General features: G+C 47.9%; 1 protein-coding gene across 1 annotated transcript in view; it reads left to right on the forward strand.

The window, feature by feature from the left end:
- Positions 1–24,820: 24,820 nt before the first annotated feature.
- Positions 24,821–25,467, forward strand: part of LOC131760308 (guanylate cyclase 2D-like) — a 37,965-nt gene continuing 37,318 nt past the window's right edge. The window contains 1 exon segment of the mRNA XM_059070242.2: positions 24,821–24,910. Coding sequence (XP_058926225.2) covers positions 24,821–24,910 — 90 coding nt within the window.

Raw genomic sequence — 25,467 nt, forward strand, 5'->3', positions numbered from 1 at the left:
AGGCACCTGGGCTGGGAGAAGCTGGAGCAGGTGGCATCTGCTCTGCTTCAAGGAGCAGGAAGAGCCACATGGGAGGACCTGGGAAGCCTCTCAGAGAAGCCTCAGCTGAAGAAATAAAAGGTGAGTTAGAGTTAGAGAGACAAGGAGGGAACAGCATTCCGGGCAGACAACAGCAGGTGCAAAGGCACAAAGGCAGGAGAGATGGCATCGAGTTAGAGGCGTCTGATGCTGTGTCCTGAGCCACAGGGCAGGGCCAATGGGTGCAGCAACTGGGATGATGGACGCTAGGGTCTGGGAGGGGGTGCCCGAGGCAACAGTGGGGTCCGATGGGAGCACAGCTGGCGGGTGTGCAAATCCAAGCTCTTTCTTCTCCCAGTTCTCAAAGGCTTCCTTCCGACCTGTTGAGAGGTAGGGCTGCCACTGTTTGCCAGGTGGTAGTGGCTGTCTCCTCCCTACTGCCCGACTTTCCCAGGTGAGTGCGGTCTCCCCTCTGAGCCGGTGTCTGTTTCTGCCTCTCTTTGTCTCTCCTGAGAAAGAATGGTCTGGGGGTCAAGGCCTGCCTAGCCAGGCCAGGCCGGGGTCGTGGTGGGGTCTTGGAGCAGCCACTCCCCCTTTCTGAGCCCAATTTCTTCTTCAGACTCACAGTGGGTGGATAATAAGTGCCTTGCAGGCCTCCCTTCCTGGAAGTTTTGGGTTTTGACAGATGAAACAGGGTCAGGGAGAATGTGGTGGCTTCTCCAGTCAGGAGACGCTGCCCAGTGGCCTCAGGAAGTGTGACTCATTCCGGTTTTGCTAGGGGCGGGGATCAGGTTCCTGGTTCCTACTCCTCCAGAGAAGCCTCTGGGCCCAGGCAGCCATGAGGGAGCCCAAGCCAGAGAGATGGTCTGTCACAGACTCTCTTGCTGATCCTAGCAAGTTTCTGCCTCTTTTTGGACCTTGGTCTCTTCTTTTGTGAGACAGATATAACAGTGCCTGCCCTCTTTCTGCAGAGCCTGGAGACCTACCTGCTCCTCGTCCTGGATTTGGCATTGGCTCACCTTGGACAAGTCTGTCCCCTTTCGGGGCCTCAGTCTCCCCATCTCTATGCTGAGGGGGTTGGACTTCAGGGCTCGCCTCGGTGCCTTCTACTACTTCCCCCAAACCTCATGCCCCCACCATGCCCAGGGTACAGGTGTTGGGTGCTGATCTGCATGATATCTTCATCCAGGCTCAGAGCCACAGGGCCAGGTGCCACGAGGGCCCTCGGTTACTCAGGATGCATTTGTGGCACCTGAGTAGGAGAGTCTCAGGGAATGACAGCCAGTAAGTGCAAAGCCTGGAAGAGGGAAATGAAAAGTACCAGCCTGTCAGTGGTAGAAGGTTTCCCAGGGGAGGCAGAATTCAGCCAGAGTCTTGATGGAGGAGTAGGAAGGGGCTGGAAGAAGAGAAAAGGATTTCTTTTTTCCATTTCAAGGCATTCCAGGCAGATGAAGTAACATGTGCAAAAGGAGAGAGGTGTGAAATAGCATGTTGAGCTTGGGAAACTGCAAGAAGCACAATATGGTTAGAAAGTTGGGAGCAAGTGGGGAGGGGTGAGAGAAGAGAGTGGAGTCTAGAGGATGTTAGGAGCAGACCATGAAGAGCCTCATGTGCTAAATAGACATTCAAAATTTGTCCTGAAGGCAGTGGAGGGTGATTCTTTTCATCCTGTACAAAAACCTTCCTGAGGATCTACTTGACCCAAAGCACCTTTGTAGAGGGTGCTATGGCACACTCCCCAGACCCTGGCGCCTCCCCCCTCAGCCTGGAGCATTCACTCACCCCTCCAATGGCTGACAGCTGGCTGCTGAGACTCCCCTTCCTGCCACTGCCTTAGGAGACCCTCCTCATCTAATGTCACTCCCCTTCCCTGGCCCAGCCTGCATCCGATGACTGCTCTGTATGGGGGATAAAGGGCTCTTCGCCTCAACTCGGCACAACTGTGATAAGTCAGAGCTCCCTAGAGGTGGGCTGAGACCTTCATGGGGTCTGCGTAACAGACTAACTTGTCCCTCTCTGCTTCATTTACCCCCCAACACAGGTATTCATCTTGAGATCAATCCCCAGTAAACCTCCTGCTAGCAAATATGTGTCTCAAAATCTCCTTCCCCAGGAACCCCAGCTGTGACAGCCATCACTGAGGGATGTCAGTGAAGGTGGACATCTCATCAAGGGGTCAAAGAGAGACCCCTGCTTTTGGAAGTGGCTCTGCCCAATGTGAGAATGAAATGCAGGGAGCCACTGGAGTCCAAAAGCCAGTGGGGAGCTTGTGCCAGCTTAGCAGAGGAGTGAGAGGGATGGATTGGGGGAGTCAGAGAATTGTCAGACAGGGGACAGACTGGGTATGGAAGCTGCCTGGATCATCTGGGCAGAGGTCAGATCATCTGGTTAGATCATCTGGGAGCCAATTCCTGGGATGGATTTAATGGAACTCAGTTCAGTTTGGGTGTGGAGAGCATGCCTTGCCCATAAGACACCTGGAGATTAACCAGCACCTGGCAGTTTACAAAGCATTTACTCACACCCATTAGTTTAATATGGGCACCAACCAGTCAGAAGGGCCACCAGCGCCCTGGAGACCCTCTATTGGGCCAGATGTTAACCCGTTAGTTGCTGAATCATGGGGACAGTGGGTGATGTGCTGGGCGGGAGGGGCACTCAGGGGGCTCTGAGCAGCAGCTATTTACCAAGCAGTAAGTTAGAATCTTTGTAGGTCAGCTGAATAACAGCCCTACTGGCTCCTCGTATAATCCTCATAGGAATCTGCTGAGGCAGATACTATAATCCCTTCTTAAAAAGAGGAAACCAGGGCTCAGTGAGGTGAATGACTTGCCAAAAATCTGACAGCTCCTAAACAGTAGAGCTGGAGTTGAAAACAGGTCTGTCCGACCCTGCAGCCCGTGCCTATAATTGCTGCAGTGGGGATCAGAACCTGGAGATCTTGGCTCTTCAGTCAGGGCCTTTCCCCCTTGTTTACACGGCCACTTCCCGCAGTGAATTCCAGAACTTGTTTTCACAAGCCAATATCTCCTTCTAAGAAATGGTACTGAGAGTGTCCAGACCCGTGGGAGTGGTGGGGTGGAACAGGAAAGCCCAGTGCCATGCACAGGGGAATTTCCAGACCTGGGGATCCCCCAGCACCTGGTTTGGAACCCGGGCGTGTGTGGGAAGGCTCCTGGCCTCTCCAATGGATAGCACCTCCCCAGTGGCCGAAGGAGACCTAGGGGGCAGCTGTTCACCACCTCCAACCTGTTCCCTCCAGAGACATGGGCTCCCTGTGAAGCAGTGAGCATCTTGTTCCTCTGGAGCATGGCTATTCATTCATTCATTTACCCATTCATTTAACATTGAACAGCTGTTTAGGGAGAACTTTCCATGCACCCTGTGTCACCTGGGTCTAGCCTCACTTGGGTCTAGCCTCACCTGGGATCAAGGTGGTGGGGAGAGTGATGCTAAACAGGCAACAACAATCCAGTGAGACAGATGGGGGGTGTACGGGCCATTCTGTTGGTCCTCGGGTCCTGTTTACCAGCACACATGAGGCCATCATAGAGATGTTGTCAGGGGCTATTGATTAATGGATAAAGGAAGGAAGGGCTGTGGGGGGACACAAGGAAGGACTTCCTGACTGGCCTGAGAGAAAGCCCTGCAGGCAGCATTAGAGGTGGGGTGGCATCTCCATCCTGGGAGAGCACCAGCCTCTGCCCTCAGAGTGTGAGAGCTACCCATCTAGAGGCAGGAGGCTGGACTCAGAGACGCTGGGGTCCTCCCAGATCTGGAATCTTCAGTTCTGCTGCGGCTCCACGTGGCATCCAACTGCCAAAAGGACATTTTGGTTGTTTGCTCAGCTGTGACCTAGAACACAATGAACTGACTTTCTTGCTAAATCCTCCTCTGGGAGACTGGGAGAGGGTTGACAGGGGGGTGAAGGGGGGAGAGGCGCCATCCACTGTGTTCTGGTCTCCTGTCCCGGAGCCCATCATGACTTGATAGGGTTTCACTGTGCAGGTTTTGCACTGTGCATGTTTTTAAAAACATGACCCCGTGTATGTGTGTGTGTGTGTGTGTGTGTGTGTGTGTGTGTGTGTGTGTGTTTCTTTTCCTTTTAACTTTTTAAACTTTTCTGAGAAGATGATTTGAGATCTTTATTTACTCATCTCCCATGTCTCAATCACAATTTCATCTTCATCTCTATGGGGCTGTGATACTCAGAAAAGAGGACAGCTTCTCTTGTAGTTTTCCACAGAAGAAGTGCCTGCATGAGGAGGGGAAGGAGCAGGAGGAAACTTAAGTGAGCACCTACGATGTGCCAGGTCTCACACAGAGTGCTCTGCATATTATCTCTGTTTTTTTTTGTGGGGATGGGGGTGAGGAGGCTGAGAGATAAAATAATATGTACGAGAGGCACGTGTTTGATGATGATTATGCTAATTAATAAATAATAAATGATAATTTATTATCATTTGATAATATGATAATTATTAGGTGAAATTATTATTCGAAAAAATGACAGTTTCTTACAGTTCAACCGAATACATGTTATTCAGGCACATCTTAGGATGTTCTCGCTATAGTCTTGCGGGAATTCTCTGTAATGAAGGAATTATTCTCATTTCAAAGCTGAGGAAATTGAGGCCGCGAGAGATCAGGTGACCCGCCAACTCCTCCCAGCAAGTCAGCAGTAGGGCCAGGCCTTGAACTCAGGTCAGTTTCCAAAGCCCTTCAGTTTCCTGACCGCAAGCCACAACCCATTTTGTCTCCTTCCCTGAAACTCATAGTGACTCAGGAGGTGGAAAGACACTGGCCTGGTGCTTGGGAATCCCGGGATTCCCAAGGCACCATGTCCCTCCACTCTCTGGGACTCACTGTTCACATCTATAAGGCGGGGTGGGGTGGGGCTTGGATGCACCTGTTTCCTGCTGTGACCACCTCTGGATGTGTGCTGTGTGCACAGAAGCCTGGTACCACGTCTGCCTCATCTGCGTTCCCCGCGCCTGCGGTGACCCTTGGCTCAGAGGGGGCCTCAGTGAACTTTCACTGACTGTAGGGTTGGGAGGGAGCGTGCGTGGGTGCACCGTGCGTGGGCATTGCAGGCTCCAAGTGAGGGGGCAGGGGGTCCAGGGCTGCTCTTCTCGGGTGGGAGGCTGCCCTCCTGGTGACCGGGGAGAGTACTCGCTGCCCAGGCCTCAGGCAGACCTCTAAAGGGGGAAATTCTGGGGACCCCTCTCAGCCTCACCAGGGGACTCATATTCTGGGATGCCCCTTAAGAGAAAGCCCTGTGGCTCTTGACCTTTATTGGGCCTCCTAAAGGTGGGAGTGGGAAGCTTGCTAGGGGGCTGCAGTGTCTAGAGGCTTCCCCTGAACTGCCATAGTCACTTATGTCATCGAGGACTCAGCCATGCTCCCCTCCTCTAACTCCAGAGGAAGAGGACCAAGCCACGGGCATGCCCAGCAGAGAGAGCTGTCTGCCCACCCAGCTCCGAGGGCAGGAGGGAGAACGGCGCTAACGCTGTCCATAGCCAGGCTCAGGGAAGAGAGGGAATCTGGTGGCCCCCAGGGAAAGAACTCACAGATGTTTTACACCCAGATCTGGCTTGACCCTCTTGTTCATGAACTTCAGGTGGCTCAAGCCAAGGACAGCACGCGAGCCCTCGTCTTACCATCTGACCCGCCAGCCACGGTGGCAAAAGGGCGACCATTTACTGAGCACTAACTGTGTGCCAAGCAAGCTGCTCGACTCTTTGCTTTATTATCACATTCGATCTTCATAACAGCCCTGTAAGTTGCTATTTTTATTCCCATTTTACAGCTGAGAACACAAAAATCTTAGAGATATTATGTAACTTGTCCAAGTTCAGATATCTAGTAAGTGGTAGAGCTAGGATACAAATCCAGGCTGCAAGACTTGGGCTCTTAACGACTACATTATACTAGTTCCATCCTCCATCCATCCATCCGTCCATCCATCCAATCATCTAACCAGTTACCCTTGTGTATCAGACAGAGTCCCAGTAGAAAAGAGATTCACACTTCATTCAGGCTAATTCAAAGTGGACTTAATAAAGAGACAGTTTATAAAGATGGGGGTGTGTGTGTGAAGGGAAACCACACAGGACCCTGCAGTGCCTGAGTGTTAGGAACAGCCAGGTGGATAGTACCTGGAGCCTGAGGGGTGAGGGAGAGCTCTCCTGGGGAGAGAGGACCTGACAAGAGCTCTGCCCTTTGTCAAGAGATGTGCCTGCCCATCTGAGGCACCACACAGAGAGGAGCCTGAGCAGTAAGGTCCCCAGTGGTTTCCTCCCTTCCTCTCCCTCCCCCTCCTTCTGGGGTCCCCATCAGCTGACCCAACCAGAGGCCATAGGACACTTGGGCCAGTGATGCAGTCCCTTCAGGTCAGCCTCTGGGGCCCAGAGCAGGGTGTGGAAAGGTGGAGAACAGAGCTGGAGGGACAAAGGGAGGACACTCTGCAGATCATCTATCCATCCATCCTACACGTCTCTCCTGGCACCGTGCCATGTCAGGTATGAGGATATTATCCCAGGCAAAAGAGATGTGATTCATTCATTCACTCATTCATTCATTCATTCACCAAGTGCCCTTGAGGCCTCTGCGAGAAGCTCCACGCTGGGTGCTGGGACCCAGGGAGGAGTGCAACCCAGATCCTTCCCTTGAATTGCTCACAAGCTGCTGATAGATCATCCTGAGATGTGACCTGGGCTGCCTGCTCCCTTGTGTGGGTCTGGGGGTTTGGGGGGGATGGGTCAGGTGAGATGGAAGTAGTTTAACCAGCAGGAAATCTATTAGCTGAATCTACTAGTTCGACCAAGTATTCTTAAGATTATACTTGTCTTTGGGGATGGGAGCTGTAGTCAGGAAATGACGGGCCCAGCTTAGGGCCGAGGGGAGGCTCAGTGCCTTGGTCTCATGAACATCACTATGTTATGATGAAGAAACCAAGTGCAGCCACATGGGAGCAAGACACAGCCCTAGAACTTCTAGGGCTCTTGTGGTACTTGGACAGGTAGGCAGAGCTCACTTACCAAAGACCTGGCTGCTACTCCAGCTCAGCTGTGTGCTCTTGAAGGAGTCCCTGCTTCCCTCTGGGCCTGCCTGCTCAGCTATACAGAGGCTGCTGGGACCTCCAGCTCTGAGGATCGGTGAGTCTGGGAAGAGGCCACAGCTGGGACTCCTTTCTCTTTCCCCCTGCCAACCCCAATGAATTCAGGCCCCGCAGGAATGCCGCTGTGCTTCTGTTTTTCTTCAGGACATTGAAGTTGCTACCTCACTTCCCTGCACTCAATTACCATCCCTCCTGTTGGCCCTGACTTAATTACTGCATCAAAGCCCCTCCAAGGGGTGCTCAGATTTGCTGTGAAGTTAATGGTGCTGGTAGTGCTGAGCCAAGGGGTCCAGGCATTCTGGGGGCAAGCTGAGAGCCCACTTGGGTATGTGAGAGGGTGAGGAGGGATCCACCTCTCCAATGCCTGGTTGCCGCCTGACACCTCAGTTTGTCTGACACAGGAATGCTTGATGCTCACACCGTGATGTATTCTCAGCCCTGGGGCCTCTGGGCTGGCAGAGATGGGGGCAATATGTCTCTTACATCCATTTCTGGTCTTTTTGTTTGCTCAATCAGTGAATGGACTTCCAGAATAATTTCTTACCGGACTCTATCTATGTATCTGCATTTCAGTCTCTGTGATATGCACAAACCCCTAGAGTGCAAGGCCCAGGCAGGTGCCCCTTTTGCCCAGATCCAAGATGGGTCTTCGATCAGATGGGAATGTGGGCCCTTCAGTGGATTCCAGTGGGGAGAGATGCTGGTGACCAGAGCCACCAGTGGAAATGAGGGAGCAGTGGGGGTTGCCATTGTGGAACTAAAGTGACCAAGGACAGGTAGCCCTTGCCATCGCCTTGTCACTATGCACCCTACCCACCTCCAGAACTCTATCGCCCTAGGTTGGAGGGGAGGGGAAAAGCCCTCAGTTGTCTGAGGGAGCCCTGAACTGACCCAAGTCGTGTCCACCTGCAGCAGAAGTTACCCATGAAAGCTACATTTCTGCACCCATGACCATGGCTGATGTAGCCCTTCCGTCTCCCCAGCCCAAGCCTGTATCGCACAGGTTTTCTCCTCTGTAATGGGAGGAGCTCAACACCCTTTCCAGCTAAAAGCATCATACCCTTTTTGGAGTGGGGGCTGAAACAGAACCCCAGTTGTGCAGGACCATGACACCTCCCACAACCCAGAGTTCTGTATCCTGCCCACTGGCTGCCGACGGCAACCTCCGCCTTCCCCCTCTGCCCCCTCCCACAGCCGCTAAATTGGTAGTAGGCGACTCCTTGGAGTATATATTCTTGGCAATGAGTATGTGAGACTGTGGGCTTGACTGTGAGCGTAAGAGTGTGAGCGAGGCTTGTGTGTGAGAATGTGTGCCCACATGAGAAACTTTCTCCAAGCGAACAAGTCAGAGCACATTGAAAGAAGACCCATCAAGTACTGCTGGCCTGTCAGCCTCCAAGTCAAGGTGTGTGTTTCAGATGAGGACCCAGTGGTTACCCTGGAGTTAGCCAAGAGACTCCAGCCCTATTTTTTTCAGGGTCCATCAGCATCTTGGGGCAAGGAGCCCCTTAGGCTGAAAGGTTAGGGGGAGGCTCATATCAGGGACCAGGGAGATATGCTGGGTCACCCAAAGCAAACATGAGCCCTTGCTCAGACCTCACAGAAAGACCATCACTGGGTAGTTCCATGCAGAGGATCAGGCCTCTGGCAGGAAACGGTTAGGGGAGGTCCAGGTAATGGAAACTGGAGGAAAGAACGAACAGAACTCTCTGGGATGAGACAAGTCACTCGGTCCTTCACGTACAACTCAGTTCCTCTTTGCCATCATGTTAGCAGGTTAGATTATTATCCCCACTTTATGGAGGAGAAAACAATGGCCCTGAGAGGGAATGATTTGCCCAAGGTCACACAGCCAGTAAAAATCTCCGCCCAATCATGTTGGCCCCGTTGTTCCCTAAAGCACAACAGAACTTCTACCTGGGGAAGTGGAGAGGAAAGGGGCAGGCCTGGGCTTTCCCTAAGGATAGAGCAGGTGGTCAACATGACTTCAAGATTTGAAGGGCCTGGTTTAGGGGAGCCTGACTAGGTGGGAGTTAGAAGCACACAGAGGCTCTGGAGTCAGGGTCTGCAGCCTCCTGGCTGGGTAATCTTGGGCTGGTCATTTCACTTCCCTGAGTCTCAGTTTTCTCACCTGCAAAATGGGAGTAATGATACCCTCTACTTTCTTCCTCAGGTTGTTGTGAGGGTTAAAAGAGATACTGTGAGGGAAGAATTTAGGCCTGACCAATACTCATCTGTGACTGTCATCACTGGTGTTGGGATGGAAGTCCCCTAGGGTTGGCATGAGGGTGCCACATCTGGGGAGAGCGAAGGGGAGGATGTCCCCAGGGAAGAGAGGGCAGTGACCAAAGTTACTCTATGTCAGGAACAACACATGGGGAATTCTTTGTTCTCGTTCTTTCCCCATGAAGCTATTCCCACTTCTACACCTCTAATAACCTTTAAGCTTCAGATAAACAGTGGAATTGTTGGGAGAATTGCCTGGCCCTTCAGATTTTTCATCTCAAATCATCACGTTCTACTCCATACCCCTCCTCCACAACGCTGGTCATGAGAGACCTTATTAGTTGGAACAGTAGGACGGCTCCTACTGAACCTGGGGATTGGGAGGGTGCTGGGGAGAGAGGAGGACAGAGAGAGAAGCAGGACTGCATCTGCTTCTTGCAGGAGGTGGGGCCCAGCCTCCAGACGGGTGAACTTCAATAGGACCAATCCCGTGCTTACAGATGCAGTGCTGCACGCTTCGCTATCCCTTATCTTTTTCCTGCTTCGTCCTGGTGCAGTCTAGTGCACACACCACGCCACTGACCATGCTCTCCACCAAGTCCCCCACGAACTCCTTGTCAAATTCAGTGGACACCTCTCACTTGGTCTTGACCAGCTGGCCCTCTTAGTGTCTTGGGTGCTCTAGACACGCCCTCCTTCTTCAGACACGCACTTGATGCCAATGATTGGCTCCCCTCCCCTAGCTGCTTCTTCCCTCTTCTCTAGGCTCAGCCTTCTCAGTCGCTTCTAAGGGCTCCTCCTTCTCAAGGCTCCCCTGCCGTGACTGTGTCCAGAGACAGGTCCAAGCCCTTCCCACTCTACATGCTGTCCACCTTCCCTTCTCTGACTCCTCCCAGATCTCCCTCTCCACCTGCAGTGGCAGTCTCCCCCAGTTCAAAATGAACACTGATCTGGAAATTAGTTTTCACCTATAAGGTTGACAAATTTTGAAAAATATTGATGATATCCAACGTTGATGAGAGTTGCTGGCAATGTAAGCTGGTGTAGCCTTTCTGGAGCCCAACTGACAGACTGACAGACTCTATCAGACTATAAAATATACTATCTTGGTATAGTTGACCCAGCGACACACGTCTTGGAATCTACCCCAGAGAAACACCAGCACATGTGCACAAAGAGGACAGCACAAAGCTATTTATTACAGGATTGTTAATAACAGTGAAAAATTGGAGGAAAATGTACAAGAATAGGAGATGCTACATTCATTCTATGCAATACCATGCAGCAACAGGGGCATGCCACCCTGTAAACTTGGACTTACAGTGTGGTCCAAGAGAGGGAGGCCTGAGCATGTGCTTCCCTGGGCTGTCCTGAATTCCAAGTGACCAGGAGACTAAATTAAGAGCCAGTGAGATAAGAGGCCCGGGAGGGTGGAGGACTGGGCAGGGGGCTAGACGGGGAAGAAGGCAGAGGCTATGATTCTATGGGCACCACAAGCCAAGGTGGAGCCAGATGAGCCAGCTACACCAGTGGGGGCATGACCCCGGCTAGAGACCTCCCTTGAGGAACCCAGAGTCTCCCAGGAGAAGCAGGCGGTACTGACAGCATCTGCCTCTTCCAGATAACCCTGTACTTGCCTGATTGCTCACATTAAGGTCACCTTTACACACACATAGCTGAGAGGCAGGTGGAGGTGGAAGCTACCTGAGGAATGGAACGTTTTCATACAAGGCAGACCGAATATTACCAAAAGAGACTGTTTAAATGATCACATCAGACGGAGCTTGAAACCACGTTAGACGACATTATGTAATTTTTTCCTGCTGACCAAGGCAGGAGTGGTTAGAGAGGAAAGTCAGATTAGTAACAAACAAAATAATTATAGCTTGCTTGTGAAAGTGCAGAGTGAGCTGAATTTTGTGACCTTGATGCATCTGTACTTTTTTTGCTCAGTTTCTTCTGCCTGGCACGCTTTCCCTCCCCTCTCCTCCTGGATGGCTCCTACTCACCTCTCAATTTGCCCTGATAGCCGTCCTCAGGCAGCTGCCCTTGGACGCCCCACCGGCTTCCACACCCAAGAGTTTCCCTTTACTACAGCATTTAGCTCACCATGTTGTCAGACTGTGAGCTCTGGGGAGCAGAGGCCTCTGCTAATCATCAACGTACCCCTAGGACCTAGCACAGTACTTCTTAGCGTATGGCAGGAGCTAGGTTAATGCTTGTTGAATAAATGAGGGACTAAATGAATAAATGAGGGAGAGGTGCTGCCTTTATAGAAGACCTGGAAACCCTGTGACCTTGGGCTACATATTTTCCCACCTGGTCTCTGTTTTCCACCTGCAAAGAGGCGGAGGTGGGCTTCTCTCTGAGATTCCCACCCACCCAGTCCTCCTGCAGAGCCCAAGACAGATGGGACGGATGGGGCGGGACCTCTGTCCTCTCTGCCCACTGAGAAATCCCAGACCAGAGAACCCGGTCTGTGCAACCTCCCTGCCCACTGCCAGCTCAGCCTTTGCAAAATTCTGCTGCTTCCTCTTTCCAGACGTGGCTCATGTCTGGCTCCCTCCCCACGCCCTCCTCCTGGAGGGACCCTGACTGCTTCCGGATGGGGGCCGTCCCTGCCTCTTTCTTTGGAGTCCAGCAGGCTGAGCCCCAGCTGAGGAGCTGCCCAAGGCCTCTCCCTGCCTCCACAGCCCGGGGGTGGGGAGGAATTCTTCTTCCCTTCTCTCTTTCTCTGTATGCCATTCTTGCCTCTATCGCCGTGTCCCTCTCTCCTTTCTCTCCGTGTGGCTGGTTTTTGGTTTCTCTGCTCTGGCTTTGTCTTTTTCCTCCCCTCTGCCTTTCTCCCTCTACTTGCTCTTTGCATCTGGGTTTCCCTCTCTGTCCCTCTCTCCTTGTTTTTTCTGTGTTCTTCTCTTCCGTATCCTCTCTCTGGAACCCTTTCCCATCCTAGAGGCTCCCTTCCCTTCCACAGGCCTTAGCCTCCTTAACCCGGCTGAGGGGTGGTCTCGGTTTTTCCCAAAGCCCTAGCCAGCCTGAATTCCCACGCTGTCCCTCTGTCAGGCAGGCGCCCCAGCACAGTCAGGGGAGCATGGTGGACTCACAGCGTCCTAGTATGGCCTTCCTGAGGGTTAGTGGGGAGAGACCGAGACCCATGGCCAGGGCTGCCTGGGCCTTTTTCAGCCTGGAGGTACCTCACCCCAACCCTGTGTGAGCCTGCAGAGACTGCTTTCCTCTGCTAGCTTCCTCCTGCAGAGCCTGCTGGGAGCTGGGCTATTAGATCTCAGGACTGCTTCAATTGAGAGGAATTAGACTGCAGGACCCAGCTAGGGGGATGGAAGGACCCCAGAACAAATGTGAGGCTGGAATGTGAAACCTGAGGTGGGAATTAAATATGTAAGATTCTCCCCTGTTGGATCCTGGGCTCTGCGCCTCACCAGTGGGCTTGTCTGTCACAAATCACTTCCCTTTTCTGAGCCTCTGTTTTCTTTCTTGTAAAATGGGACAGCAGATTCCCTTCTGGTGCACTGCTATGAGAATTAAATGTTAAGCCATGGATAATACACTCAACAGTGAAGGCTCACAATAAATGTTACCTGAGATGGAATCTGAATGCCTGATAAAGAGCCAGACCTGAGTCACATGCCACCGGTACTTTCTCAGACTGGCATGGGGTGGGAGCAGGGTGGGGCAGCTGTTCAAAAAGGGTTGAAGAGTAAATAAATGAAAAGATGAGGGGATGAATGATTGAATCTCAGTCACTGATCAGTAGTGGCTTTGCATAAATCAAGGGTCCTCAATAAAATGGAGAGGTAATTCCTGTCTTGTAAGGTTATTACAAGAATGAAATTAAATAAGGAATGTAAAAGTGCATAGTTAGTGGTCAATAAATCTTAACTCTTACATAAATGATAATAATCTTAGCACAAGAATTAAAAGAAAAAGAAATTCAGTGTAGAAGGATCCATCTTTATCCTTATATACGCGGGGCCAGTTGCTCTGTTTAAGCCTAAAGTGCTGAGGAGCATGAGCAAAGGGTCTGGCTTGCCTTTTAGTGGTCCTCAGGCTCACAGCAGATTGAGTGGAGGGGCCTGGAAGTTGTTTCTACAGGCTCTTGACCAAGTGGCCAGGGTGGCTGCTGAGGAGCCAGAGCTCCAAACCCAGGGAAGCTGCAAGTGTAAAGCAGACCCAAGGGGGCCAGGGTCAGGGAGCCAGTCCTGCCAATGAGGGCTGAGGCCAAGGGTGAGGCTGTTTCCATGACTACAGGCTTCACCCCATCTTGGTAGTAAGCCTGGCACATCCTATCCCCAGGTGGATCCCTGGGCCTCTTCTCCACCTGAGCATGGGCCAGAGTGGCAAGCCAGACAGATCAGCCCCTACCTGATTCTGGCTGCCCTTGAACACACCCCAGACCACCACACCTTGCTGTTCTTGACACTTGGGATGTGCAGTCCAGCCTTCTCTTTCTGTTACTATCCTGCTCACCCTTTCACTGCCAGCTCTGCTGCAACACCCCAAGATCTCCCTGAGTCCAAATGACTCACTCACTAACCTGACTTTGGGCAGGTTACCTGACACACAGAGCCTCAGCTTACTTGGGTGTAAAGTAGGGCTGTTCACACCTAGCTGTAGGTCTTATGAGCATTTAGTGAGAAAACCCATATGAAAGTGTCTGGGGTGATTTTTGACGCATGAATTCCACCTTATCTTGACACCTTAAAACATTTGTCTTGCTATCCCCATTATGTTATTGGCACATGTCCCCCAGCAGAATGGGAAGTCCTTGAGGACAGGATTATCCCCATCCCCAGTGCCCAGTGCAGGACCTGACCCAATGCAATACATGCCTAGGAAATGGCCCTGCCCCTGACCATCCCAAGATAGAGCTACACTCTCTGAGCACTTACTATGTGCCGGGCAATGTGGGAAGCATTCTCTGAGCATCAACAAGTAGTGAGCATCTACGGTGTGGCAGGTTCTGCAAACGGCGCTAAGTAACATCAGTGAACAAAAGTCGCAAATCCTGTCCTTGTGGAGCTTGCCTTCTAGCAGAGGGAGCGTTAGGAGGTGACAAGCACTATGGATAAAAACAGAGCAGTGCAAAGGGGCATGTGGGGTGCGAGGAGGGGAGTGGGTTACAATTTTAAACAGGGTGGTTGGTATAGGGCTCCTTAGAAGAGGACCTTTGAACCAAGGATTGAAGGAGGTGAGGGAGTTGGCCATACAGATGAATCTATGGGGGTGTGTTCCTGGCCAGGGGAACAGTCTGGGCAAAGGCCCTAAGGCGGGGCCTACCTGGCTAGTTGAGGTGAAGAGGGGAACAGGAGCATGAGGGCAGGGCAGTTATTTGGCCTGTTTACCAGGCCTTAAGAGATCATTGTAAAGACTTTGAGTTTTTGCCCTGAATGAATTAAGGAACGCTTAGAGGTTTTGAGCCTAGGAATGACATAATTGACTTGATTTGATTTATTTTATTGAGATATAATTGTCATATAACATTGTATTAGTTTTAAGTGTACAACATAATGATCTGATATATGTATACATTGCAAAGTATCACAGTAAGTTTAGTTAACATTCATCACATACATACATAGTCTCAAAAATTTTTTTTCTTGTGATGAGATCTTTTAAGATTTACTCTCTCAGCAACTTTCAAATATGCAATACAGTATTATTATTTTTTTAAAAAATTTATTTATTTATTTTTGGCTGCATTGGGTCTCCGTTGCTGCATGTGGGCTTTCTCTCGTTGCGGTGAGTGGGGGCTACTCTTCGATGTGGTGTGTGGGCTTCTCATCACGGTGGCTTCTCTTGTTGCAGAGCACGGGCTCTAGGTGAGCAGGCTTCAGTCGTTGTGGTGCGTGGGCTCAGTAGTTGTGGCTCGCGGGCTCTAGAGCGCAGGCTCAGTAGTTGTGGCGCACTGGCTTAGTTGCTCTGCGGCATGTGGGATCTTCCTGGACCAGGGCTCGAACCCTTGTCCCCTGCATTGGCACGAGTATTCTTAACCACTGTGCCACCAGGGAAGCCCCAATACAGTATTATTAACTATAGTCACCACGCTGTAACATTACGTTACCAGGACTTGTTTATCCTATAGCTGGAAATTTGTACTTTTTGACCACCTTCTCCTATGACTCATGTTTTAGAAGGCTCACTCTGCAGAGTTATTCTACGGGTTCAAATACCAACTCCGCCTCTTGGTAGTTGCATCACTGGGCCAGACATTTATTTTACCACTCAGTTTCAGTTTCCTCTCTGTATAAAAGCAGATGAAGAGTATGTGTCTAACAGATCTTGGCAGAAATGTCTGTCTGCTTTTAGGCCTAAGAATAGCGGTCCTTCTGAGCAGTTGGTCTGTTTCAATCTCATGAGCACCGTGGCCGAACTTATGCTCACTGGCTACTGGGAAGCCGGAAGCAAAACCTGGGTCCTTCCCAGAGCAAACTCATCCATCTTTAGGTGCTTGAAGCTTTATTCCTGTGCTTGGTTCTTCCCATGCCTATTTTAGAAGTTTTTTAAATGCTATGCCCTTTAAATAAGTTCTTTAGAATAACAGTTTTTCCTCAATTACAAAAATAATACATGTTAATGTTAGATATTTTGGGAAATGAACATGTAAAGCACCAGGAAGAAAATATATGTGACCCAAAGATAACCACTTTTAATCTTTTTTGGTAGTATTTCTTTTGGACTACATATAAAAATATATATTTTAATATATATATATTATATATTTCATATATAATACTTATATATATTTTAAATACATATTTCATACGAAATATATTTTAATATAAATTATAAATATATATGTGATTGAGCTAGTAAATGTTTATTTTTCCCTCCTCCATAGTTCCTTTAATTCCATGCCCTTGCCCAGGCTGCGAGGGGATCAAATCTTCATGCCACGGTGGAATGCAGATAATAAAGGAAGCAAGTATTTGGCTTTTGAGGTTTGAGTATAAACGACACATTTGGAAGAATTGATGGAGTCAAGCAACCCAGATTCCAGGCCAGACAGGGAGTATTCTAATGGAGAGCAGAGGGGGAGAGTTGGAGGGAAGGCGAGGAACTGCTGGTGTTAAGAAGGGGTCCTACATCATCTCCCTCCACAACCCCACCTCTTTGTGTCCCCTCTGTCAGTACAGCCTGAGAGGTCCGGGCACTTGACTTTCTTGCAGCCTTCTGAGATTCCTGATAGCAGAGCAGAGATGACTGAAGAAGTCCAAGCAGCTGGGCCCACAGAGCCTCGTGGAATGTTCAACGGCCCTGGAGAGGCTGAGAGGGGGTGGAGGGCCCCTGGAGGTCGTGGTGCGTGCTGGAGAGCTAGCACCTGGGTTCCTGTGGCTCACACAGAAGAAGTACAATCACAGTGCACCTAATGGGCAGGGAAGGTTTCAGGAAGGTAGGTCTTTTTTTTCTAAATTTTTATAAATTTATTTGTTTTTATTTATTTATTTTTGGCTATGTTGAGTCTTCGTTTCTGTGTGAGGGCTTTCTCTAGTTGCGGCAAGCGGGGGCCACTCTTCATCGCAGTGCGCGGGCCTCTCACTGTCGCGGCCTCTCTTGTTCTGGAGCACAGGCTCCAGATGCGCAGGCTCAGTAGTTGTGGATCACGGGCCCAATTGCCCCGTAGCACGTGGGATCTTCCCAGACCAGGTCTCAAACCCGCGTCCCCTTCATTGGCAGGCAGGTTCTCAACTACTGCGCCACCAGGGAAGCCCTGCTTCTCTCTTATAAGGATACATGTGATTGCTCTTAAGACCCAGCTGGATAATCCAGGATAAACTTCTCTCAAGATCCTTATCTTAAACAAAAGCAAAAATAAACAAGTGAAACTAAATCAAACTAAAAGATTCTGCACGGCAAAGGATACTACCAACAAAATGAAAAAGGCAACCTATCCAATGGGAGAAAATATTTACAAATCGTATATCTGATAAGGGGTTAATATTCAAAACATATTAAATGACTCATACAACTCAGAAAAAAACCCAAAACAATCGTATTTAAAAATGGGCAGAGGATCTGAATAGACATTTTTCCAGGGAAGACATACAGATGGCCAACAGGTATATGAAAATGTGCTCAATATCACTAATAATCAGGGAAATGTAAATCAAAACCACAATGAGACATCACCTCACATCTGTTAGAATGGTTATGATCAAAAAGACAAGAAATAACAAGTGTTGGCAAGGCTGTGGAGAAAAGGGAACATTTGTGCATTGCTGGTGGGAATGTAAATTGGGAATGTAAACTTCCTCAAAAAATTAAAAATAGAACTACCATATGATCCAGCAATTCTACTTCTGGGTATTAGCTAAAGAAAATGAAAACACTAACTTGAAAGGATATTTGTACCTCCATGTTCATTGCAGCATTGTTCACAATAACCAACACGTGGAAACAACTAAGTGTCCATCAGTGTATGAATGGATAAAAAGAAATGTGATATATATATAATGGAATATTATTCAAACATAAAAAAGAATGAAATCTTGTCAAACCAACAACATGGATGGACCTTGAGGGCATTATGCTAAGTGAGATAAGTCAAACAGAGAGAGACAAATACTGTATGTTCTCACTTATATGTGGAACCTAAAACAAATAAAAAATCCCCCAAATAGATCTCATAGATACAGAGAACAGATTAATAATTGCCAGTGGGGAGGGCAGTGGTGGGCACTGGAGAAATGGGTGAAGGAGATCAAAAGGTAAAAACTTCCAGTAATAGGCTTCCCTGGTGGCGCAGTGGTTAAGAATCCAGCTGCCGATGCAGGGGACATGGGTTCGAGCCCTGGCCCGGGAAGATCCCGCATGCCACGGAGCAACTAAGCCCATGTGCTACAAATACTGAGCCTGCATGCCACAACTACTGAAGCCCGTGATTCTAGAGCCCGTGCTCCACAACAAGAGAAACCACTGCAATGAGAAGCCTGCGCACCACAACAAAGAGTAGCCTCCCGCTCGCTGCAACCAGAGAAAGCCCACACACAGCAATGAAGACCCCACGCAGACAAAACAAAACAAAAACCTTCCAGTTACGAAATAAATGAGTCCTGGGGATGTAATGTACAGCATGGTGACTATAGTTAACAATACCGTAGTGCATATTTTAAAGTTGCTAAGAGAGTAGATCTTAAAAGTTCTCATTACAAGAAAAAAAAATTTTGTAACTACATGTGGTGATGGATGCTAACTAGACTTATTGTGATAATCATTTTGCAATATATATCAATACAAATATCAAATCATTATGTTTTATACCCAAAACATATATGTCAATTATCTCAATAAAAAACTTACCTTTAAATAAGATAAAAATAAACAAAATTTCAAAAATATGTAAGATGAAAATTATAAGCAAATACATATAACAATTTATGCAAATCAATAAAATCATCAATAAATTATAATATAAACCCATAAATAATTTTTAAAATTTTCTTAGGTGAGACTAAAATAAACATCTCAGTCTTCTGCTCTCTATCCTCTCCATCCATGTGTGTATCCATGTACCTCATCTCTCCATGTCTGCCTAGGTAAGGAACAAAAGAAGAGCTGAATGAGGCAGGGTTCAAGAGTCACTCACTGCCTTTCTTTCAGTTTATCTCTGCCTGGGTTGAGGCACCCAATTAATGAGTAAAATATGTGCAGAATAAAATAAATAGAACATTTTATTGGCCTCTGATGGGTTGGAGATGCATACTCAGAGTTTCTGGATACAGGAGACCAATTTTTAAAAGGTGATGGAAGATACTGCTTTCCACTAGCATCTAAGATCAGTGAGGGCAGAGGTCCTCCACCCCTAGGCCTTAGCAGGGCATTGGGTATATAGGTGCTCAGTTAATGATGACATTATAAATGAGTTCATTGTATCCACTGGTAGCACTTTTCTATATTATTCTGCCCCATTATATTTTATTCTCCTGAGAAGAAGGGAAGAGGAAAAATCAGGAGCCCTTAGGGGTGATCTGGGGTAAGGGAACTCATTTCTTTGGACCTCAGTTTCCTCCTCTTTGAAATTATGGCACCAGATTTTTTTTTTTAAGATTTTTATCTTAATCACATATTTTGCCCTATAAGCAATATGCATCTTTTGCCATATTGGGTAATAGTCACAGGCTCTGGATTAGAAAGTGAATATGCCTTGTTGGGGGGGAGGGACATTTTTCTGCCCACCACAGGGGCCCTGCAGTAGCTAAGAAGGCTGCCTGGAACTGAAGGGTCACATAGTCGGGAATAAGGCTTGACCAGAAAGTGCTCAGTGAGGACTGACAGCCAGGGCTTGGGCAGGCTGTTGGGATGTCTCAGCGGGACACCACTGTGGAGAGATGACACTCGAGGACCTACCTGTAGGAACAGGGAAAAGGAGGAGGTGGTTTATTTGGGTGGACGACCCAGAAATGTCTGAGATTAAGTTTCCACTTCACAGAATGGGGGTTCATAATAGAAATAAATTTAGCCAAAAAATAAAGTTATCACTTTTTTGGTACATCTGAGTGGTCTGCAGTTGAAATCCACTATATATACCCAAGCACATACATACTCCCACAGTTAGCATTCATCTATAAATATTCTTGTGGGCCGATTTTTTAACTTAATAAAATGCAGTAAACATCTTTCCAAGGCGTTAAATATTCTACATCATCATTTTAACAACTGCCTTTAACATTCCATTGATTGATATTCAATGCTATATAGATCCATCATCTTGTATTTTTATAAAATCTTATAAGTCACTTTAAATCCCTTTTTTCTTTTTGACATTATGGGAAATCAATATATTTACGAATATCTTACAAGGTTGGTATGAGGATTAACTATAATATATATAAAATTTGAAATTGTAATCCATTCAAATCTTTCTTTGCCAAATTTACTTCTTCATTGTTTCTTATCACGGTAAAGGTGATGCCTGAAATAGAAACTTGGGAGTCACTCCTGCCTCTTCCCTTTTTCCCACCCTGTCCCCTATATCTAATTAGTTACCAGGTCCATCCATTCTATCTTTAATACTTCTCCGGGATCAACGAGTTCTCTGCATCCTCACAACCCCTCTCCTTAGTTAGGCCCTTATCACCTCCTCCCTGCACGATTGCACCAGCTTCCTTCTGGGGTGTATTCTTTTGGGTTCCCTCAAAAGCAGATCCTGATACAAGAACTTGGATGCACACAGGTTTTGGAGGGTGATCCTAAGAGTAAATCTGTCAGTGGGGAAAGTGAGGAGAAAAAACAATAAAGCTCAGTCTCCCTGGGGCCTTGGAGGTGTCCGTAGGGCGGAGCAGTTTCCTTGGAAAGACTTCTCTTCCCTGAGCAGAAAATAGAGGATGTTGCTTGGGGTGGGAAGCTGTCAGCATGTATGGGAACTGTTTCCTTTGTCCACCCTAGAATTTGGGGGTGGACCAAGGGATCCAGGGCCAGGCATCATAGCAACTGAGACACTGGTGTCCTGCCTCAGTCTGTCCTTCTCCGGCCGTCTCCACTCTGCAGCCCTAAGGGTCTTTCTGGAACACTGAGTCCTAGGCTGAACTGTATGAAAATGAGGAAGCAGGTAGAGGGGTGCAGGGACAGACTGGCTCCCACAGTGGGGCTTGCTGAGGGACTACAACTTGGTTCATGGGCTGCCTCTTGTCTGAGTTCAGTTCAAGTTCAGCTGAACTGGGCCAGACTGGACTGGAACAGGCCAGAGGTGTGTGTGAGCAAGCCTCAGGATATCAGATTTCTTTTGGTTCAGGTTAAATTGGAAAGGTTGAGACCTTAGCATCAGACAAGAAGGGGAAGGTGGCCCAGGAGGCCCAGGAAAGCCACCTGGGAGTCCACACTTGTCATGGACAATCTACATGCAGATAACTGAGAGTTTACCCTGTGCCATTTTGACTAAGGCATGAAAGGTATGAATATGCATTTAAATCAGCATTGATGATAATTAATATCCTCATATATGTCTGTAGAACTTACTAGAAAAAAGTATAGCACTATTGGAATATTGCCAATATTGGAAAATAAAAGAATACATGAGACACTCATGTGCAGGGGTCCCCAACCCCTGGGCCTGGACCGGTCCGTGGCCTGTTAGGAACCGGGCCACACAGCAGGAGGTGAGCTGAGGGAAAGAGTTGGGGAACGCTGCTCATGTGTATCATGAGATCAGCTGAGAAAACAGCTGTCTGGGAGCCGAGGACTTTCCCCAGCAGTCTGGTGACAGGCCTCACTCACAGGAATTTCAAAGAAGCCTGGGGGCTCACTTCCCAGTCTGGCTGGTAATGCATGCTGAATGGCCATCAGCCAGAACGGACCCCTCTGGGTCATCTTCTTTTTTTAAAAAAATTATTTATTTATTTTTGGCTGTGTTGGGTCTTTGTTGCCACATGCGGGCTTTCTCCAGTTGCGGCGAGCGGGGGCTACTCTTCGTTGCGGTGCGCGGGCTTCTCATTGTGGTGTTTTCTCTTGTTGCGGAGCACTGGCTCTAGGCATGCGGGCTTCAGTAGTTGCGCAGTGCGGGCTCATTAGCTGTGGCTCGTGGGCTCTAGAGCACAGGCTCTAGAGCACAGGCTCAGTAGTTGTGGTGCACGGGCTTAGTTGCTCCGCAGCATGTGGGATCTTCCTGGACCAGGGCTCGAACCTGTGTGCCCTGCATTGGCAGGCGGATTCTTAACCACGGTGCCACCAAGAAGCCCTGGGTCATATTAAGGCAACAAATTTCATTACGTGCTGATTAAATAATCAGTTCAGCAGCCATTTCCTGGTGCCGGCTTTGTGCCAGGTCCGGGGCTGGGTTCTGGATGCAGAGGTGGTTCGGACATGATTTCTGCTCTCAGAGGGCTCACAGTCAGGGGTAGCTGAGATAGGAGGCAGAGTTCAATATTGTGAGGGAGAGAAGCATGCAGAGCCCCAGGTAGCTTTATGAGTCACAGGGAAGACGTCCTGCAGGCGTGATACAAGAGATGGGTCTTGATGAATGAGTAGAAGTTTGCTAGGTAGGAAATATGTGGGGGGCATGGCAAGAGACCATTCCTTCAACTCCATTTATGGAGCATCTACTCCATATATCAGGCCCCCAGCTAGTTATTATATGTATGAAAACAACAAACAGAGGAACCTTGGTGTTAAGGTAGCTGAGGTCCCGAGAGGCAAATTGACATGTCTAGAGTCACACAGCACATCAGGGGCAGAGCAAGAACTGAACTCTCTAAGTCCCAACCTTTTCCACCCTTACTGGGCATGACTCTGGAGGACAGTACCAGGCAGTGGTGGGGACAGGGCCCCCCACTCTGAGTGTTCTCATGTGTACTTACTCCAGACCATCCCTCTCTCCCCCATTCCTCAGCATGAATGGAAGTTGGATATGCCTTTGACTTCTGTTTTCTGTGCTTCTCTCCACCTCTCAAGTTGCAGACTGTGAAAGTATATACCCGAAGTAAGGCCTAGGCCAGGTGGTGCTGGGGGAGGGTCTTGAGACAGCTGGAGAAACCAAGCCCAGGCAAATATCAGCCTATCAGATGTGGTGAAGGCGAGGGTCTGAACCAGAAAACAGTAATGTGTCACCTGCAAAGTGCAGGTGGGGAGTGGAGGAGGAGGCCAGAAGCAGGGGATGGAGGTTAACATGTATGGCATTTTTATGACCTAGACCTGGAAGTCACATATCATCACTTTGATTGTACCCTATTGGTCAAGGCAAGCGCCAACAAGCGCCTGCCAGGTCCAAGGGCAGAGGACGTAGACTCTGCTTCTTGATGGGGAGTGGCAAGGTTCTAAAAGAGCATGTGGGATGGGAGATACTGTTGCAGCCATCTTCGGAAAATAAAATTTGCCACACCCATTTTGCAGATCATGTTTTCACTTTCTTTATGGTATCTTCTGATGACCATAAGTTCTAAACTCTATAGCAATAAAATTTATTGCACTCTTGCATTTATGTTTGTATTTTTAATGTCTTATTTTAAAAAGTCCTCTATCTTAAGTTCATAAAGCAATGTATATGTTCTATATGTTCTCCAAAAATTAATGGAAAAGTTGGCTCTGAAATTTAGGCTCTTAATCCATCTGGAATTGATTTTTGTGTCTGGTGTGAGGTGCAGATCACACTTCATTTTTTGCTGAAAGTTAACCAGAAGTATTAGCACCATTCAGTGAATAGTCCTTTCTTCATCTGCAATACAGCTGTCATAGATCAAGTTTCCACATATGCAAGGACCTATTTCTAGGGTCTCTATTCTGTTTCATTGCTCCAGTTGTCTACCACCTATGTCAACACTCACACTTTCTTAATTTCTATGGTTTTATGATAAGTCTCAATAGCTGCTAGGGCAGGCCCCTCACCTGATTTTTCTTTTGGCTTTTTTGCTTGTCTATTTTAAAAAAACATGTTAAAATTGACTTGCAAAATTCTCCAAAAGATCTGCTGGAATTTTGATTGGAATGATATGGAATCTATACATCAATATGGAGATAACTGACACCAATAATATATGATTTTTTTATCCGTGAATCTTAAATATCCCCTACTTTTTAAAGGTCTTTAATGTTTTTCAATGAAATGTTTTCAATAAAATATTTCTTCGCAAAAGAGCTTGCATGTCTTCTGTTAAATTTATTTCAAGGTACACTTAAATTTTTGTTTCTATTGTAAATGCATCTTTTAAAAAACTTACATTTTTGGGAGTTCCCTGAGGTCCAGTTTCCACTGCCGGGGGCACCGGTTCAATGCCGCATGCCCCGTGGCCAAAAAAAAAAAAAAAGTTACATTTTTGAATTTTATGTTGCCAGTATATAAAAATGCAGCTGCTATTAATGTATTTATCTTATATTCACCCACTTCCTAAATGCTATTATTTTAAAGATTTGTTTCAGGATTGTTTGTAGATTCCACGTAGACAATATCATCTGTAAACAATGAGAGTTTTGTTTTTCCTTTCACATCTTTGTACTTCTCATTTCTTCTCTTTACTGTATTGCCTTGACTAGGGACTCCAGAACCGAATTGGATAGAATTTGTGACAGCAAGTATCCTTGTCCTGTTCCTAATTTTAAAGAGGATTTTTTAAAAAAACAACTCACTGCTGACGATAATGTTTGTTTGCGGGAGTTGTGTAGGTATTCTTTACAAGGTTTAGGAGGTCTTTGTCTCTTCCAAGTTTGCCAAGAGTTCTTTTTAAAATTATGAACATTGAATTTCACTGAATCCTTTTCTAGAAAACCTACTAGATGAAAATATGGCTTTTCTCCTTGAATCTGCTATTGATCAATATTAGTTAAGATAAGATTTGACTGTGAATGGCAGAAATCCCCAAATAATAGCATCTTAAACATAAGAGGAGTTCATGTCTTACTCATATACCAAAATCCAAAGTGGGCAATTCAGGGGTAGTTTGGCAACCTGCTGCAGGAAGTCCCTCAACAGCCCAGGCTGTGTCACCTCTCAAGGGGCGGCCCTCAGGATCCAAGATGGCGCTCTTGCAGCACAGGGAGTGGAGGACCTGCCAGGCAGGGCCAGAGGGCAGCCAGCTGACTCTCAAGAAAGGCCCTTGGAGTCTGGTGCCCTAGACTTAGCTTGCAGTTTTATTTAGGACTTTTTATATACATGTTCATATATTCTATAAGCTTACAATTTTTCTTTATCACACCGACTTTTATTTTTGCGTGGAAGTGTTTATGAATTCGGTGTTATTCATTCCTTGAAGGTTTGGCATTGTTCAGATGAAAAACTTTATTTGGGAGTTTTACTGTGGGAAGATCAAAAAAACTTTTTAACAATTTCACATTTACAGAAAAGTTGCGAGTGCCCATAATTTATATTTTCCCTCAGAGAATATTTTAGTGTTTCCTACAAACGAGGACATTTTCCTACATAACCACAATAGGAACATCAAAATCAGGAAGTGAGGGCTTCCCCGGTGGCGCAGTGGTTGAGAGTCCGCCTGCCGATGCAGGGGACACGGGTTCGTGACCCGGTCTGGGAAGATCCCACATGCTGCGGAGCAGCTGGGCCCGTGAGCCATGGCCGCTGAGCCTGCAGGTCCGGAGCCTGTGCTCCGCAACGGGAGAGGCCACAACAGTGAGAGGCCCGCGTACCGCAAAAAAAAAAAAAAAAA

Source organism: Kogia breviceps, chromosome 7 (assembly GCF_026419965.1).
Source record: "Kogia breviceps isolate mKogBre1 chromosome 7, mKogBre1 haplotype 1, whole genome shotgun sequence".
NCBI lineage: Eukaryota > Metazoa > Chordata > Mammalia > Artiodactyla > Physeteridae > Kogia > Kogia breviceps.